Consider the following 14,256-nt stretch of genomic DNA (forward strand, 5'->3'; position numbering starts at 1 on the left):
TGTGTGTTTATCCTGAATGTGTGTCTGGAAGCAAACTGTCCAGAAAGCTATATAATAAGAATGTTAAAATATTTGGAATTTTCTCTTTTATTTTGCCAACTTTCCAACATCACTCAGGACACTGAATGTTTGACGTAGATGTAAAGTAGCTATTGGAAACAGTTCAGTTACCACTAAGCTTTAGGGATTCTGGGTTTTCAGATTTTTGTTTTATTTTATTTTATTTTATTTTATTTTATTTTATTTTATTTTATTTTATTTTGTTTTATTTTGTTTTATTTTATCTTTAGAAGGGTTTTTTGTTTTTTTTTTTTAATGTTTATTTGTTTTTGAGAGAGACAGAGACAGAGCTTGAGCAGGGGAGGGGTAGAGAGAGAGGGAGACACAGAATCCGAAGCAGCTCCAGGCTCTGAGCTGTCAGCACAGAGCCCGATGCAGACCTGATCATGACCTGAGCCGAAGTCGGACGCCCAACCGACCGAGCCACCCAGGCACCCCATTTTTAGAAGTTTTAATACAATGTGGGAATAAGGTAATGTACCCTTTTGTTAATTTTTTTGCAGCTTTAACTTTTTGTGATTTTTATAGCTGGTCAGAATTACTAGGGTATAATTTTCATTTGTTCAATAAATTATTGAACACCTGCTATGTACCAAGTATTGTGCTAGTGTTTTAGAATATAATGGTGAAAAATTCTGACATGAGATTAACCAAATAACCATACAAATTTAAATAAGGATTTTTGTGTCATTTTCTGTCCCTAGCTTCATTTCATGGCAAGTACTACTCTGAACAAATAGGTGCCAAACCTGAATCCCCCACTCACAATTTTATAATATACTTGGATTTTGTTATTCTATTTAGATGACAGGGAAAACAGATTTGAAAAAGCAGAAATCAGTTGAAGTGGAAAGAGGCTGCCCATGCCAAGTGAAAGACTTTCTGAGGAATACAGATACTAGGAGTCTACCTAGAAAAATAAAGACTGTAATGTCCCTGTCCATATCCCAGTGTACCAGTTTTATCTCAGTGATTTTATACCTAGGCCAGGCACCACCCACACAAAATAGTGCATCTCTGGGGGCTCCTGGTTGGCTCAGTTGACTGAGCATCTGACTCTTGATTTCTGCTTAGGTCATGGTCTCAGGTTCATGAGTTTGAGACCCGCATCGGGCTCCATGCTAACAGTGCAAAGCCTGCTTGGGATTATCTCTCTCCCTCTCTCTCTGCCCCTCCCCACTCATGCCCCTCTCAAAATAAATAAATGAACTTTAAAATCGTGCCTTTCTGAATAGGCGATTTCCATTCATCCACCTCTGAGTTACCTTGTATCCTTCATTCAGCACAGCCTGCCACAAAACACGTAGGACTCAATACCCAGAAGATAAGAAATGGGAATTTATATAATCCATTGATGACAGATGATGGCCTAAGCTGAAAATATAAATTTCTTCTGTATCCCCTACTTCATCAATTTCCAACTTCTATAGAATTCATTATTTATGTATTTATTTGATGTTTATTTTTGAGAGAGAGAGACAGAGACAGAGCACAAGCTGGGGAGGGACAGAGAGAAAGGGAGATACGAATCTGAAGCAGGCTCCAGGCTCCGAGCTGTCAGCACAGAGCTCTTCACAGGGCTTGAACCCATGAACCGTGAGATCATGACCTGAGCCGAAGTCAGCCACTTAACTGACTGAGGCACCCAGGTGCCTTATTTATTTATTTGTTTGTTTATTTATTTAGATGTCCAACTTCTATAAAATTCTTTAACACATTTCTCAAAATCAGTTCTCTTTTTAAAATATTTTTTTAAATGTTTATTCATTTTGAGACAGCAAGAGAATGTGCATGCATGGGCAGGGGAGGGGCGAGAGAGAGGGAGAGAATCCCAAGCTGTCAGCACAGAGCCTGAAGCGGGGCTCAATCTCATGAACTGTGAGATCATCACCTGAGCCAAAACCAAAAGTTGGATGCTTAACTGACTTGAGCCACCAAGGCGCCCCCAAATCAGTTCTCTTTTTAAAGCCCAGAATTGATTTTATTCCAGGCTTGTCTCCTACACTCATGCATATTTAGTTCTGATTTGGGCTTCCTAGATAACATTAGCGTATCGGTTGGGATGCTTTCAGTTGTGAGTGAAATCCAACTGGTGACCCTAACAAGGGAAGCTCTTTGCCTTACTAAGTAGAAAGTCTGGGGGTAGGGGGAGCATCTGTACTGGTATGTTCAGAGGCTCAACAATACCAAGATTTCAGTCTCTTTCCATCTGCCATCCAGAGTAACAACATTGTCTTGACTCTCTGCTCCTTAAATATACTCCCCTTTTAGAGTGACTACTAGCGGCAAGTAGGCTTATGTACTCTCTAATTTATACCCAGCAGGCCATGGAGCAAAAATTCCCATGATTGGACCATCTTGAAACCAATCGCTGTGACCAGGGAAATGCCACATGCTGATGAGGGTGAAGCCAGATGTGAAGTGTGAGATGAACTTAGGGAACAGTGGTAGGAAAGGAGCACCTCCTATAGGACAAACCCCCTACACAACTGATCCATCACCAAGTCTGGTCAGTTCTGCCGGCCACTTCTCTCTACCTCTTCTAACACTGGTTCAAGCTGCCATCATCCCACTTGTAGCGCAGTCATAGCCTATGTCTCCTTGCCTCCAGCCTTGACCCTCTCTACAGTCCATTCTCACAGCAGCAAGAACAAACTTTTGATGGTCTAAAAGCCAGATTTTATTTCCTTCCTTAAAACTCTCCAAGTGGCTTCCTTTAGCAATTAGGGTGGGAAAAATCCAGTCTCCTTCCCTGAGCCATAAGACATTGATCTAGCCCCTGTTTTGCCTTATCTATCCATCCTTATCTAGAGGCATGCCCTCTACCCCTTATCTACTCTAGCCACAGAAGCCTACTTTCAATCTCTTGAACACATCTAGCTCATTCCCCCTCCAGGGATTTCTACATTGTTCATGATGGTCTCAGCTCAAATGTAGCTGCCCCAGAAAGTCCTTGTCTATTCCATCTAAAGGAGCACCTTGACTTCCAGGCACTCTGGCCTATAGCCCATTACCCTGATAGACTTTATTCATAGCACTTGTTCTTACCAGAAAATGTGTCCATTTTATGCACATTGTCTGATTCCAAGTGCTGGGGATATAGTGGCAACAAATTTTTCTCTCTAATTGTAATAAAAAGGGCCAAAAATGATTAGAAGTCATCTCTTCACCTCTCTGACTCAGCAAGTACAGAGGACTCGGGCTAGAGAACCGAAAGAAAGAAAATGAGAATGAGAAAAGCCCAGGTCCCTAACCCCTAGCCAAAGGAACGACGGCAAGGGTTAAAAGCATGGACACTGGAGTCAACGAGACCCCAGCCAGCCCAGGCTGGGGATTATCAGTTGGTACTGCTTACCAACTGTGGGCCCCCGGTATGCTACTCAATCTTTTTGGACTTTGGGTTTCTCCCACAGAACAGGGATAATGATAGTACCTAACTCATGAGGTTGCTGTAAGCATTGACTAAGATAATGCACATAAAGCACCCAGTACAGGGTGCAGCACGGCGCTGACATTTACTGAGTGCTTAGCTGGGGACTGGGATGGAGACAGCAGTCCAACCACAGTTCGGCCCCGAAGAGATGCTCTGCCCCTTGCCTACTCACCCGTCTGCTCTGTTCCTAGGACAAGCAAGCTGAGCAAAGTTTCCCAGCTACAAACCCCTAATTAAAGAGGAGAGATGACATCCGTGACTGATCATATAAACATTGCAGATTCCAAGCTCCCCTCTCCTGCTGCCCCCAGTCCCTCTCCCCACCCCTCCCCAAAAACTATTTAAATAAGAACAGATTTTACCACCCACCTTGTGGGCAGTCTCTAAGCTAAGCCAGGGGACCAGCTATTTATCCTTCAGCTGCTGTGGGAATTCAACACATACAAATAAAGCTGCTTTTCCAGCCAAGTGTGTATTTTTCCATCAGCATGTGGCCCCCCTGCCCAGGTTGTCTTGTTTAGGTTGGGGTGGCCTGAGGGAGGGAAGAGCAGGGTGGGGGGTATGAGGCTGTGGTTTCAGAACCTGCTCCCCAGGATAGCTGGCTGCAGGGCAGCGTGGAGCCCCGCACAGGGCTGCGAATGAAGCCCCGGAGAGGCTGGGTTAAGCCCGGGGTGATGGACGCAGATGTGCTATGCCCAGAAACAACACATTCCACTTTTTCCTTGCTTCTTGGCCAGTCGCCCCTTGTTTCTGCCATGGCCCAGTGAGCACCCATCCCTCTCTCCAAGTCTCAGTTTCCATCACGGATGACAGGTTATCCAGTGTCTCCCTCATGCCCACCCCCATCTCCCACCCTGACCCAGGATTTCTCCCCTTCATGTGCTTTCCCTACTTGCCTTTCCCCCTGACCCCACAGTCCCATAGACTATGCCCCCTTCCTTCCACGGCCTGCGTCCTTTAACCAGGACCTTGCAACTCTGCCTCAAAAACAGGCCTGCTAAGGGATCTTTCTCCCCAAACCTCCCATCAGAGGCAACTTCTTGGGGGGAGGGTTTGTTTTTGTTTTTGTTTTTGTTTTTTTTTTTAATATCTATTCGCTAAGTTCTCTCCAGACCTGGGAGTTATGTTTGGGGAACCGCCCAAACACGGTCAGGTAGTGAAGTGGTCTCTTCTGGGGGGATGTCTGGGTTTCCTTCCCCTGTGAGCCCACATACTTCCTGCCTGGCTTCAGGCCCCAGGTGTTCAGCCTTCCTCTCAGGAGTAGCTCTTCTGGGTACCCTTCTTTTTCCTTCTCAAGTGTCCTCAAGGCTGAGCATGCAGACAGCTCAGAGCCCCCGGACAGACCCCTCACTCTTCGGATTGGGCAGGTAATAACAACCGCAGCTAACATTTCTCCAGTACTTCCTACATGCCACCACTGCTAAGCTAAGCTCTTTACATGAAAAAATCTCTTTTAATCTTTTCGATAACATTCAGAGTTTAGGTACTATTATAATCTCCATTTTACTGATGATGAAACAGAGAGGTTAAATAAAACCTAAGGACAACTGGCTGTTAAAGGGTAGATCTGGAATTCAAACCCAAGTGTGCCTGACTCCAGAGTCATATTTAACAACTGTATGGGTACTGTTCCAATATTGAAACCTCTGTCTCCTCAGTTCCCCCGAGAGCAGAGGCAGGATAAGGGGCAGGTCCCCTCATTCAGTTTCCTCCTCTGCAAAATGAGAAGGGAGCTAAGATGACTTCCAAGGTGTCTCCTATGCTGCTCTTTGGCAGTTCTGTGATTCTGAAATTAACTACTTGTGGGATCCGAGGGCAGAGCCTGCTGGTCTCAGGCTCAGTGATGAACTAACGTGAGGTTGATCTCAGCTACCCTCTCACCTGCCCTTTCCGTTCTCTCCCCTCTTCCAGCACTCTCTTGCCCTGTGACGTTTACTCCCTCGGGGCCTCCCACCCAGGACACCATCCCCATACAGCCTATCCTGACAATCCTCCTCACTTCCTTATTCCCATTCTACAACTGCCCTCTCCGCCCTAACAGTTGGTAAGAGGTTAGTGGGTTTATGCCTGGGCCATGGGGAGGAGGTGATCCAGGGAGGAGGGTGGCAAAGAAGCCTCTTTGCAAGTGACAGACTCTAACAATGTCATGTGAGCAAACAAACATCATTGCTTCACAAACTGAGAGGTCCAAATGTGCCTTCAGGTAAGCCATTAGAAGGATGTGAGACATGAGGCCATCCTTGGACCAATCACTGTGGCCAGGGAACAGAATAAACTGAGAAGCTTGGCTCACATCCCACCTCTGGAGCCTGGAGTGGACCCAACCCCACCCGAACAGCATGCATTAGGGAGCAGTGGGAATAGTTGCCTTTAGGAAAGTCCAATTGATGTTTCTGGAGAAAGGGAAGTGGTTCCTGGTCAGGCTAAAGCAAATGATGCCCCAGGCAAAGGGCCTAACCTGAAGGAATAAGGAACTATAATAGTGGAATTTCAACCACTGTGGTAGCCAGGGGAGGAGCTGTTACAGAGAAGAGGGTCAGGGAACTTGATGGCCCTTCAAATCTCACCACAGAAATATCTGCCCACTCTGCTTTCTTATAAAGGGAAAGGACATGCCCAAAGGGCATGACAGATCTGCTGAATTGAGTGTCAGTTCTCAGGAATATAAATGTAGCTCAGACAAGAAGCTATCTGTTGTTCTATGTTATTTGCATCTCCTGGCCACATGCCCCTCTTAGGCTGGGAAATAGAATTTCTATGGATTCCTGAAATATGTTAATTTCTTAATTTTTTTTCCCCCAACAGTAATTAATTGAGCACCTTTTTGCACAAGGCCCTATGGAAAGGACTGAGGACACCACAGTGGATAAGTCCAATATGGTCCCCGTTCTCGTGGAAACTTTCTACCAAGCCCACCCTCTGTTCTGAGAGAAGGAGCCCCTAGTCTTGCTCAAGGGACAGCTCTGAGCAGCCGTATTTTGTTTAGTATCATCCCACATAACCATATACATTCACATGCCACAGTTTAGTGGACCAGGACAGGTACCTGGCCTGAGTGGTCAGTCTATCAGTTGACCATTGACCTATGATTTGACCTAGTGTAGAAAAAGAAACTTGGCTAGTCAGGTTCTCACTCAATCTCTCAGGACATTACCCTGGAAAATACCAAAAGAAAACAAGGTAATTAGCCAGAAATGGAGGCTGAAAAGGAAGCACACAGAGGGCTTAAGGAAGAACAGGGGTCATAGTGAGGCACATGTAAGCGGAAGTTATGAATGAACACAGACTATGAGTCAAAAGAAGCAATGAGCCTGGGTAGCTCAGTAGGTTGAGAATCTGACTCTTGATTTCAGCTCAGATCATGATCTCAGTTTCGTGAATTCGAGCCCAGCGTTGGACTCTGCACTAACAGCCCAGTGTCCGCTTCAGATTCTCCCCCTCTCTCTACCCCTCCCCAGCCTGCGCTCTGTCTCTCTCAAAATAAACTTTTTAAAAATTAAAAGGAATTTTTAATTCACTCACTCACACCAATTACATGATCGCTGGCAAACAGTCGGATGCCGTGTCAGAGCCTGGGCCAGATCCGGGCCTTAGTGGGTTTCATCTCAGGATCTCGGACTGCACCAGCGGGTAGGTCTGGCCTGACTGAGCCTGCCCTTTTCCTGCCAGACCAGCTCCCCCTACGGCGCCGGGCCCACCTGATCATCGGTGGGCACCCAGGCTGGTGCTTTGGGGGCTGCTGGGGCCCCACGGTACTCAAACGTGCCAGACCGCGGAGGAACTCTTGGTGGATGCCACGGCACCCACCACGCGGCCCACGAAGCCCACATGCAGCATTTGATCCGGGAGGCCGCCCGGCGGGGCTGCAAGGAGCACGGCGGGTCGATAGAGGCGCCTCGCAGGAGAGCCAGAAGAGGCCGGGTTCAAGGGGCACCCCAGGGCCTGCAGCTCAAGTGGTGGCGCCCCCCGGAGTCGCCACGTGCCCCCCCCCCAGCGCGCAGCAGTGCCCACGCACCTGACTCCACGGCTTCGGGAACAAGATCTAGAACTCTCCTTTGACCCAGCAATTCCACGTCTGGGAACGTATCTTACAGATACACTTACACGCGTGCTAAGTGACATACATCCAACCTAACGTGTTGCAGTGTTTGTGGAAGCAAAAGATTAAGCAACTCAAATGTCCATGAGAATGAGGGAGGGTTGGTAAATACAATTGCGGATTTAAACTACTGCAAAAAAAAAGGGGGGGGGGGGGAGAAAGCATTCTATACTGATAAAGATCTTTAAGCTATGTTAGTAGATAACATAGATGAAACAAGCAGAAGCAGAATTGTGGTACCTACCTTGGGCAGAAAGGAGAAGAAAATGTAGGCATTTTGTTTATATATGCATGGAGAAACTCTGGAAGGATATATAAGAAACTTACAACAGTGGTAACCAGTGAGTTTGAGAAGTGGGCAAATAGAGACTGTTAAACAGGTGTATTTTATTTATTTTTCTTAAATGTTATTTTTGAGAGACAAAGAGAGACAGAGCATGAGTGGGGGAGGGGCAGAGAGGGGGAGACCCAGAATGTGAAGCAGGCTCCAGGCTCTGAGCTGTCAGCAGAGAGCCCGATGTCGGGCTAGAATCACGTACCACGAGATCATGACCTGAGCCGAAGTCAGACGCTTAATGGACTGAGCCACCCAGGTGCCCCTAAACAGGTATATTTTATTCAAACCATGTGAATGTATTCTTATTTAAAAATTAAATTTATAAAGAGGCTTTTATGTAAAAGGAGGTGAGGAGGAGCAGTTGACTGTGGTTGAGAAACCGACAGATCTCAGAACAGACCTACAGAGGGCAGTTTGCTTGCTACGGGCGGGCTCCAGGCTGACCACAAACTCCCGCTGGCTGGATCTCAGAGCACCCTCACAACCAGAACAGCCTTCCAGGTTTAGACATGCCGAACCCAGCCCGACTGCGTTTTTTGGTCTTAGATTTACTGAGAGTCTGCCTCCCTTGTTATTCCACACGTATCCTCTTAAGGAACCTCCACTTGAGTTAGCCCCTGTGTCTCCTTGTTCTCCACCTGGTCCCAAAGGAACAGCCGAATGGTCTTTCTGGCAGCCGGGCCACCAGAATGGATGGGTTTGGAATTCTGTCTTCGGCAGGAGTGGAAGAAAGGTGCTCCTGGAGGCATCGTCTGGCCTCTCAGAAGGCCCTGACAGCGACTGGCGTCTCATTCCCAGGATTGCAGGTTTTTACTGAACCCAATCTCTTTCCCTTACCTCGAGAGGGAGCCCACCTGCTTTTCTTGGAGACATCATCACGCTCTGAAGCAAGGCTTGAAGGAGGTTTTCTGGGCAGGGACTGGGCGAGGAAGGCCGCCCAAGGAGAGGAAAGGATGCTAGTTCTTTAGGATTCGCAGAATCCGGAAACTGCAGGAACAGGCTTTGGGTCTGAGAAGAGGCTCAGGGGCTGGGTAACAGGAAGTCCAGCTCGTTGCCTCCTTTCGTTAGATTATTCTCTACTTAACCCAGTGCCCAGCACACAAAGGGTGCTTCAACATGGGGAGCCAAACTGATCGTGAGCCCTCTAAACTTCAAACCTGAGCCTCCTTGGCTGTGCTCCAGATGCCCCAGAACTCGGGACGGATTGAGGAAGAGCCTTGCCACTCTGATCATTCCTCTCTCGAGGAATGCAGCCCCACCTCTGGCTGCACCCCGCAGAGCCACCAGCAGCAGCAGCAGCAGAAAAGAGTTGAGGGACACACATGATACTTCACTGGTGCTTTATTATACAGAAGAATCCAAATATTTACATCTTGACAATTCTTACACTTCCCACAGCTGGAGAGGGCACGGGCCTGGAACCCAGAAGTGATATAGGGGATAAGGTGGGTATGAGAACTTGCTACACCAGAGCAGAGGTAGTTAGAGGAGATGGTGCCAGAAAGGATCAAGGATTCTAGCTACTTTCCATCATCCTCACTTATCCCAGCCTACTCATTCTTGGCAGCTCCTCCTCCTCCTCCCTAATCCTTAAGCCTTTTATTCTTTCTGGAAAAGGAAAGTTGGGAAGGAGTTTGGGGAGTAAGAAGTGGGGAGAGGGAGGAAAAGAAAAGGCCCAGCTAGAGGCTCTGTTCATCCATAGTCTTCAAGTCTCAGCACTGAGTTAAAGAGTTTTCCTCTTGGTGGGTACTGAGGTGCTTGACAAACCAATGGTCCACTATAGAACTTTCTCTTCCACAAGTTGGTCTGAGGGGAGATTGTGGTTGGCACTGTTTGCCAGGGCACAACGCACAGAGGCCTGGGCAGCACGTACCAGGTCAGCAGTTCCCAACATTTCTGCCATCACAGCCCTTTGGATGGATTCGTCCCCGTGGACACCATTTTGGAAGATTTCACATGCCGCGAATTATTTGGTTTTTGATTTTGTGTTTCATCAAAGACATGGATAATCTACTGATTATAATGGGGATAACCAAAAGAGTAATATACTGACTTGCTAGAAAGCCAGTCAGAAACAAAGAAACTACCACCTTATTTTGGGTAAATGTACAACATCTACTAGGCTTTTTGATTAATGGAAATCGTTCATGGCAAACACCTCCACTCCCTTCCCCTATACCTCTCCTCTGTCCAGAAGGGCCAGACTTGGCAAATGCCCAGATCTTTAGGGGTAAATGATAAGATGACAGCGGTACCACCTAGAGCTTGCAGCCAAAACACACTGGCACCCTTTTCACAGAAGAGGCCACCTGTAGGGAACTGTTCCATCACCCCTAAACCTCTAACACATGGCCACTTCATTCCACGCTCCGCTCAACACTGGCTCCCTGACTCCAAGGTGGACAATGGTCACGTGGAGTTGGGGGTAGCTGTGAGGAGGGGACTGGGTGACTTCCTAGAAGTCAAAGCTCCCCGAAATCATACCAACTCTGTCATCCCTGGGGCATCTCAGAGAACTCCTTTCCCCATAATAGTCACCAACTCCCAGTACCCAAAGCAGGGCAAACTCCTTCCATGAGAGGGTCTTGATTAGCCCTGAGAAAGGGAGACCAGGGGTTCTCAACCAATTGATAAATGAATTCACCTCATCTAGTGAGTGCCCACTCTGAGGTCAACCTTGTGCTAGGACCCTAAGGTCCTTCTATGATTACAAATTCGGCACATTTAGCTTCAGAGCCTGTCAGAGTCCAGGCAACTTAGTGGGTCAAATGAGATTTAGAAATATGCCAAGTTCCACTCGTCGTCTCTGCCTCATCCCTCTACCCCAGCCTGGTCAGCCTTGCTGACTCATGTCAGAATTTCCCCTGGGCCCTGAGGGCAGCAGAGAGAGAAAACAGAAGCTAAACTTCAGGCTGTCAAGGACCTTCTCAGAGTTGTCTTAATAGTAGAGCCCCTTTTCTGAGTCTTGGATTCCCTTTTTATGTCTTTGAGAATGTCCTAGCTCTCACCTCCTCCTCCTGAGATTGAATGTGTATATGTTTGGGGTGGAGAGCACTCTGGAATGCTCAGAGGCACTTGGTGAACCATAAGGCAGGAAGGTTATGACTGGAGATGGAAGGGTCAGGCCTATTCGGGGCACCCGGGAATCCCAGATTCCTATAATGCTTCCTACTGAACAATACATACAATGCAAATATCCCTCCAGTTTGCTGGCCAGGGACCCACCCCCCCCCCCCCCCCCCCCTGTCCCACAGAGAAGGCAGGACCTAGGATGCAAAGAAAAAACTAGGCTTGTGGCAGGAGTTGGCAAGGGTCATATGGTGGAGAACCACAGGAAGGCAACTTAAAGCCAGGAGGAAGCCAGACAGCCATGGACTTCCCTGTGTATACCCTGCCAGGATCCAGGAACCCTCTCTTTTACTGAGGGCAGAAGTTTCATTGGTGGTTGGGCTTAGGAAGGAGGTGGGAGCCAATGTGGGATCCCTTTATCCCTGCCCCATTTCCGGGGGATAGAGGTTAGAACCACAAAGGCAGCCTCTTCACCATCTTTCCAAAGGCAAGAGGGATGGCAAGGTAGAGAGTGTGGAGAATCTTCTCTGGTTGATGGAATCACCAACTTTACCCCAGATGAAACTCCCAGGATCGGGGTTTTCTAGGACTTGTGGCATCTTGCAATGTCACTGAGTAGCACTAGGTGGTATAGAGATGAGGGCCCTGGGAGACAGCAGTGTTAAATTCTGTGAGATGTTAATAGATATCCCACAAAACCAACAACCAAACAAACACCTGTTGTCAAATAATCTGGGGGAACTGGGTTAAACAAAGTTCAACGGATTTTACTGCTGCAGGAATTCTCATAGCCTTTACTATACTAATATGTACTGTGACTCTCCAAGAAAGGACAAATTGTGTAGTATCTTCTAAAACTTCTTTTGACAGAGAGTCTTTTTGCATGGCATAGCTCAAGATTAACAGGACACAGAACACATTTTGTATGTAGTCCATGAGTCACAGGGTAGATGCTCAAGTGCCCTTTGGCAGTTCCCCAATAGGTCTTTCTCTGTGAGGTCCCTCTGCCCCATTGTACCCTGATCCTTGACCTGCTCAGCCCTCTACCCCAGTCACTCATTTTCCTTAGGCAGAGAAATTTCCCGATCTCTGGTCCACAGCTTCAGACATGACAGGGAAGAGGCCTAGAGGAAGGCCAAGGGGAAACCAAGCCAAGAAGCACACACTGGTGGTGGCCACGGGAGAGAGACCAATGGAAGCCATGGCCCAGTCCCTGCTGTGGATCACGCTGTTGAGTTTTGGTTGAATTTATTTTACAAGCAGCCATCATTCATGGAGTGGGACGAGAGGGAAGGGAACAGATGGGAAGAGAAGGGTGAGGAGGGACATTTATAAGTGTGAGGCGAAGGCCGAGGCAGAGGGCTGGAAGGCCCTGCCCACTGACGAGCCCCCGCCTGCTGACATGGCTCCCTCTGCCCTTAGCAGCAGTTCTCCATCCATGGAGGGTTGTGGGTTCCCCAAGTGGGTTCCTTCTGGCTCTACAAAATGGCTGCCCTCCAACCTAGGGTCCCCTGGCTGCTGACAGGAGATGAGGGTTACCGAGGGGAAGCCATAGGTCTCCAGCCCAGGGGGCCGCCCAGCCTCAGAAGTTTCCAGAATGAGATCCACATCAGAGAAGGCCACCAGGGCCTGGGTAGAATCGCAGGAGCTCTTCTCCAGCTCGCTGGCAGCAGTGTAGGCTAGGGGCCCTGAGGTCCCCGTGCAGGGCCAGAGCCGCCACAGGTCATCCCGGAAGTGGGGGTTGAAGAGTAGGTAGAGCAGTGGGTTGAGGCAGGCCGGCAGGGGTAGTACCACAAGTAGGACAGACTTGACGGCCTCAGGGGTGACGGGGAAGAGGCCCAGCATGGAGGCAAAGCTGAGGAAGGCCACAGGGCAGTAGAGGAGCCCATCTGCGAAGATGAGCCAGGCCACGTGTCTCACCATGGCGCAGTCCCACACAGCCTCGAAGTCGCCCCTCGGCAGGTCACAGTAGAGTTTGATGTAGGCACCGGCCACTACCAGGAAGCAGAAGGAGTTCATCATCACCAAGGCCACGGCAAAGCCCAGGGCAGCCGGCTGGCCCTCGGGCGGGGCGTAGGGCAGGCAAAGCGGGGAGGCCCCGTATTCTCCCACTGAGACGAGGGGCAGGGCCGCGGCCAGCCCGGCCAGCATCAGGCAGCCCAGGGCCCCTGCTCGAACACTGCTCAGGGAGGGCGCCTTCCCGTAGGCTCGGACGCAGGAGACGGAGACGCTGCACTGCACGGCGGCCAGGGTGAGCAGCAGCACGGAGGCCTCGGACCCGAGTACTGCCAGGAAGCCTGTGGCCTGGCAGCCCAGTCCCATCTCCCAGCGGGCTCCGTACTGGGCGAACTGGCCAAAGGTCAGGGCGTCGACTGAGGCTAGGAGGCCACAGGAAATGCCAGTCAAGGCGTTGGCACCTGCAATCGCGCCTACGACAAACTTGACCGGGGGCAGGGGGCCAGGGCCACCGGCAAACACACTCAGCAGCACCAGCCCGTTACAGAGCACGGAGAGCAGCACGATGGCCCACACAGCCAGGCGGATGCCCCAGCTCTCAAAGAGGTGCTCGCAGGGCTTGAAGGGGCCTGTGGGAGAGAGGACCAGACATTACCCCTGGGTCAGAGGCTGCTTGACACAGGGTCCTGGGGATGAGGCCAGGGAGGCTGATGCAGCCTCCATTCTCCGAGAACTCCCGGTCTGACGGAGGCTGACAGGATCTCTGAGAACTCTCAGGTGGGGTTGGGGGGAGGAACAGTGGGGACGTACACAGCCCTTCTTCCAAGGAACTGCCGATGGAGTGGACACTCACGCAATACACGTACAAAATAGAAACACATAATGAACAGATTTGTGCACAAAGTACAAATGGGTACAGTGCAACCCCAGGCATTGAGGAAATGTTCAGCAAAGCAGTCTTTCCAAAGCAGCAGCATTTAGAAGAAAGGAGGGGGAGAGGTGGGATAAAGGAGTGGAGAGGGCATCAGAACTGGGGATATGGCTGGGGTAGAGGCACAGAGATGGGAGGGGCTGCCCAGAGAGTGACCAGTCTGTGTCCCAAGGCTCTGCTTCTCCCAGTCAGTGCCCAGTGATCCACTAGGGACCCCACCGTGGATGAGCCCTGATCAGGTATTGTACCGGGCTGGCTCTCCCTCTCTCTGTGATGGGGACACAGACCACATTTAATACTCACAGAGTCCATCAGTATTTGGGAAGAAAAGCATAATAAGTAAATTAAAATGCAGATGCCTCTGGGTTTTT

At 49.3% G+C, this 14,256-nt stretch overlaps 1 protein-coding gene across 4 annotated transcripts in view; it reads right to left on the minus strand.

Moving 5' to 3' along the window:
* Positions 1-12,229: 12,229 nt before the first annotated feature.
* Positions 12,230-14,256, minus strand: part of LGR6 (leucine rich repeat containing G protein-coupled receptor 6) — a 118,981-nt gene continuing 116,954 nt past the window's right edge. For all 4 annotated transcript variants that reach the window (XM_053909055.1, XM_019431590.2, XM_053909056.1 and 1 more), the window contains one exon: positions 12,230-13,583. In XM_053909055.1, coding sequence (XP_053765030.1) covers positions 12,328-13,583 — 1,256 coding nt within the window. In that variant the 3' untranslated portion in view covers positions 12,230-12,327. The remainder of the gene's footprint in view (positions 13,584-14,256) is intronic.

Source organism: Panthera pardus, unplaced genomic scaffold (assembly GCF_024362965.1).
Source record: "Panthera pardus isolate Hobbes unplaced genomic scaffold, ASM2436296v1 HiC_scaffold_21, whole genome shotgun sequence".
NCBI lineage: Eukaryota > Metazoa > Chordata > Mammalia > Carnivora > Felidae > Panthera > Panthera pardus.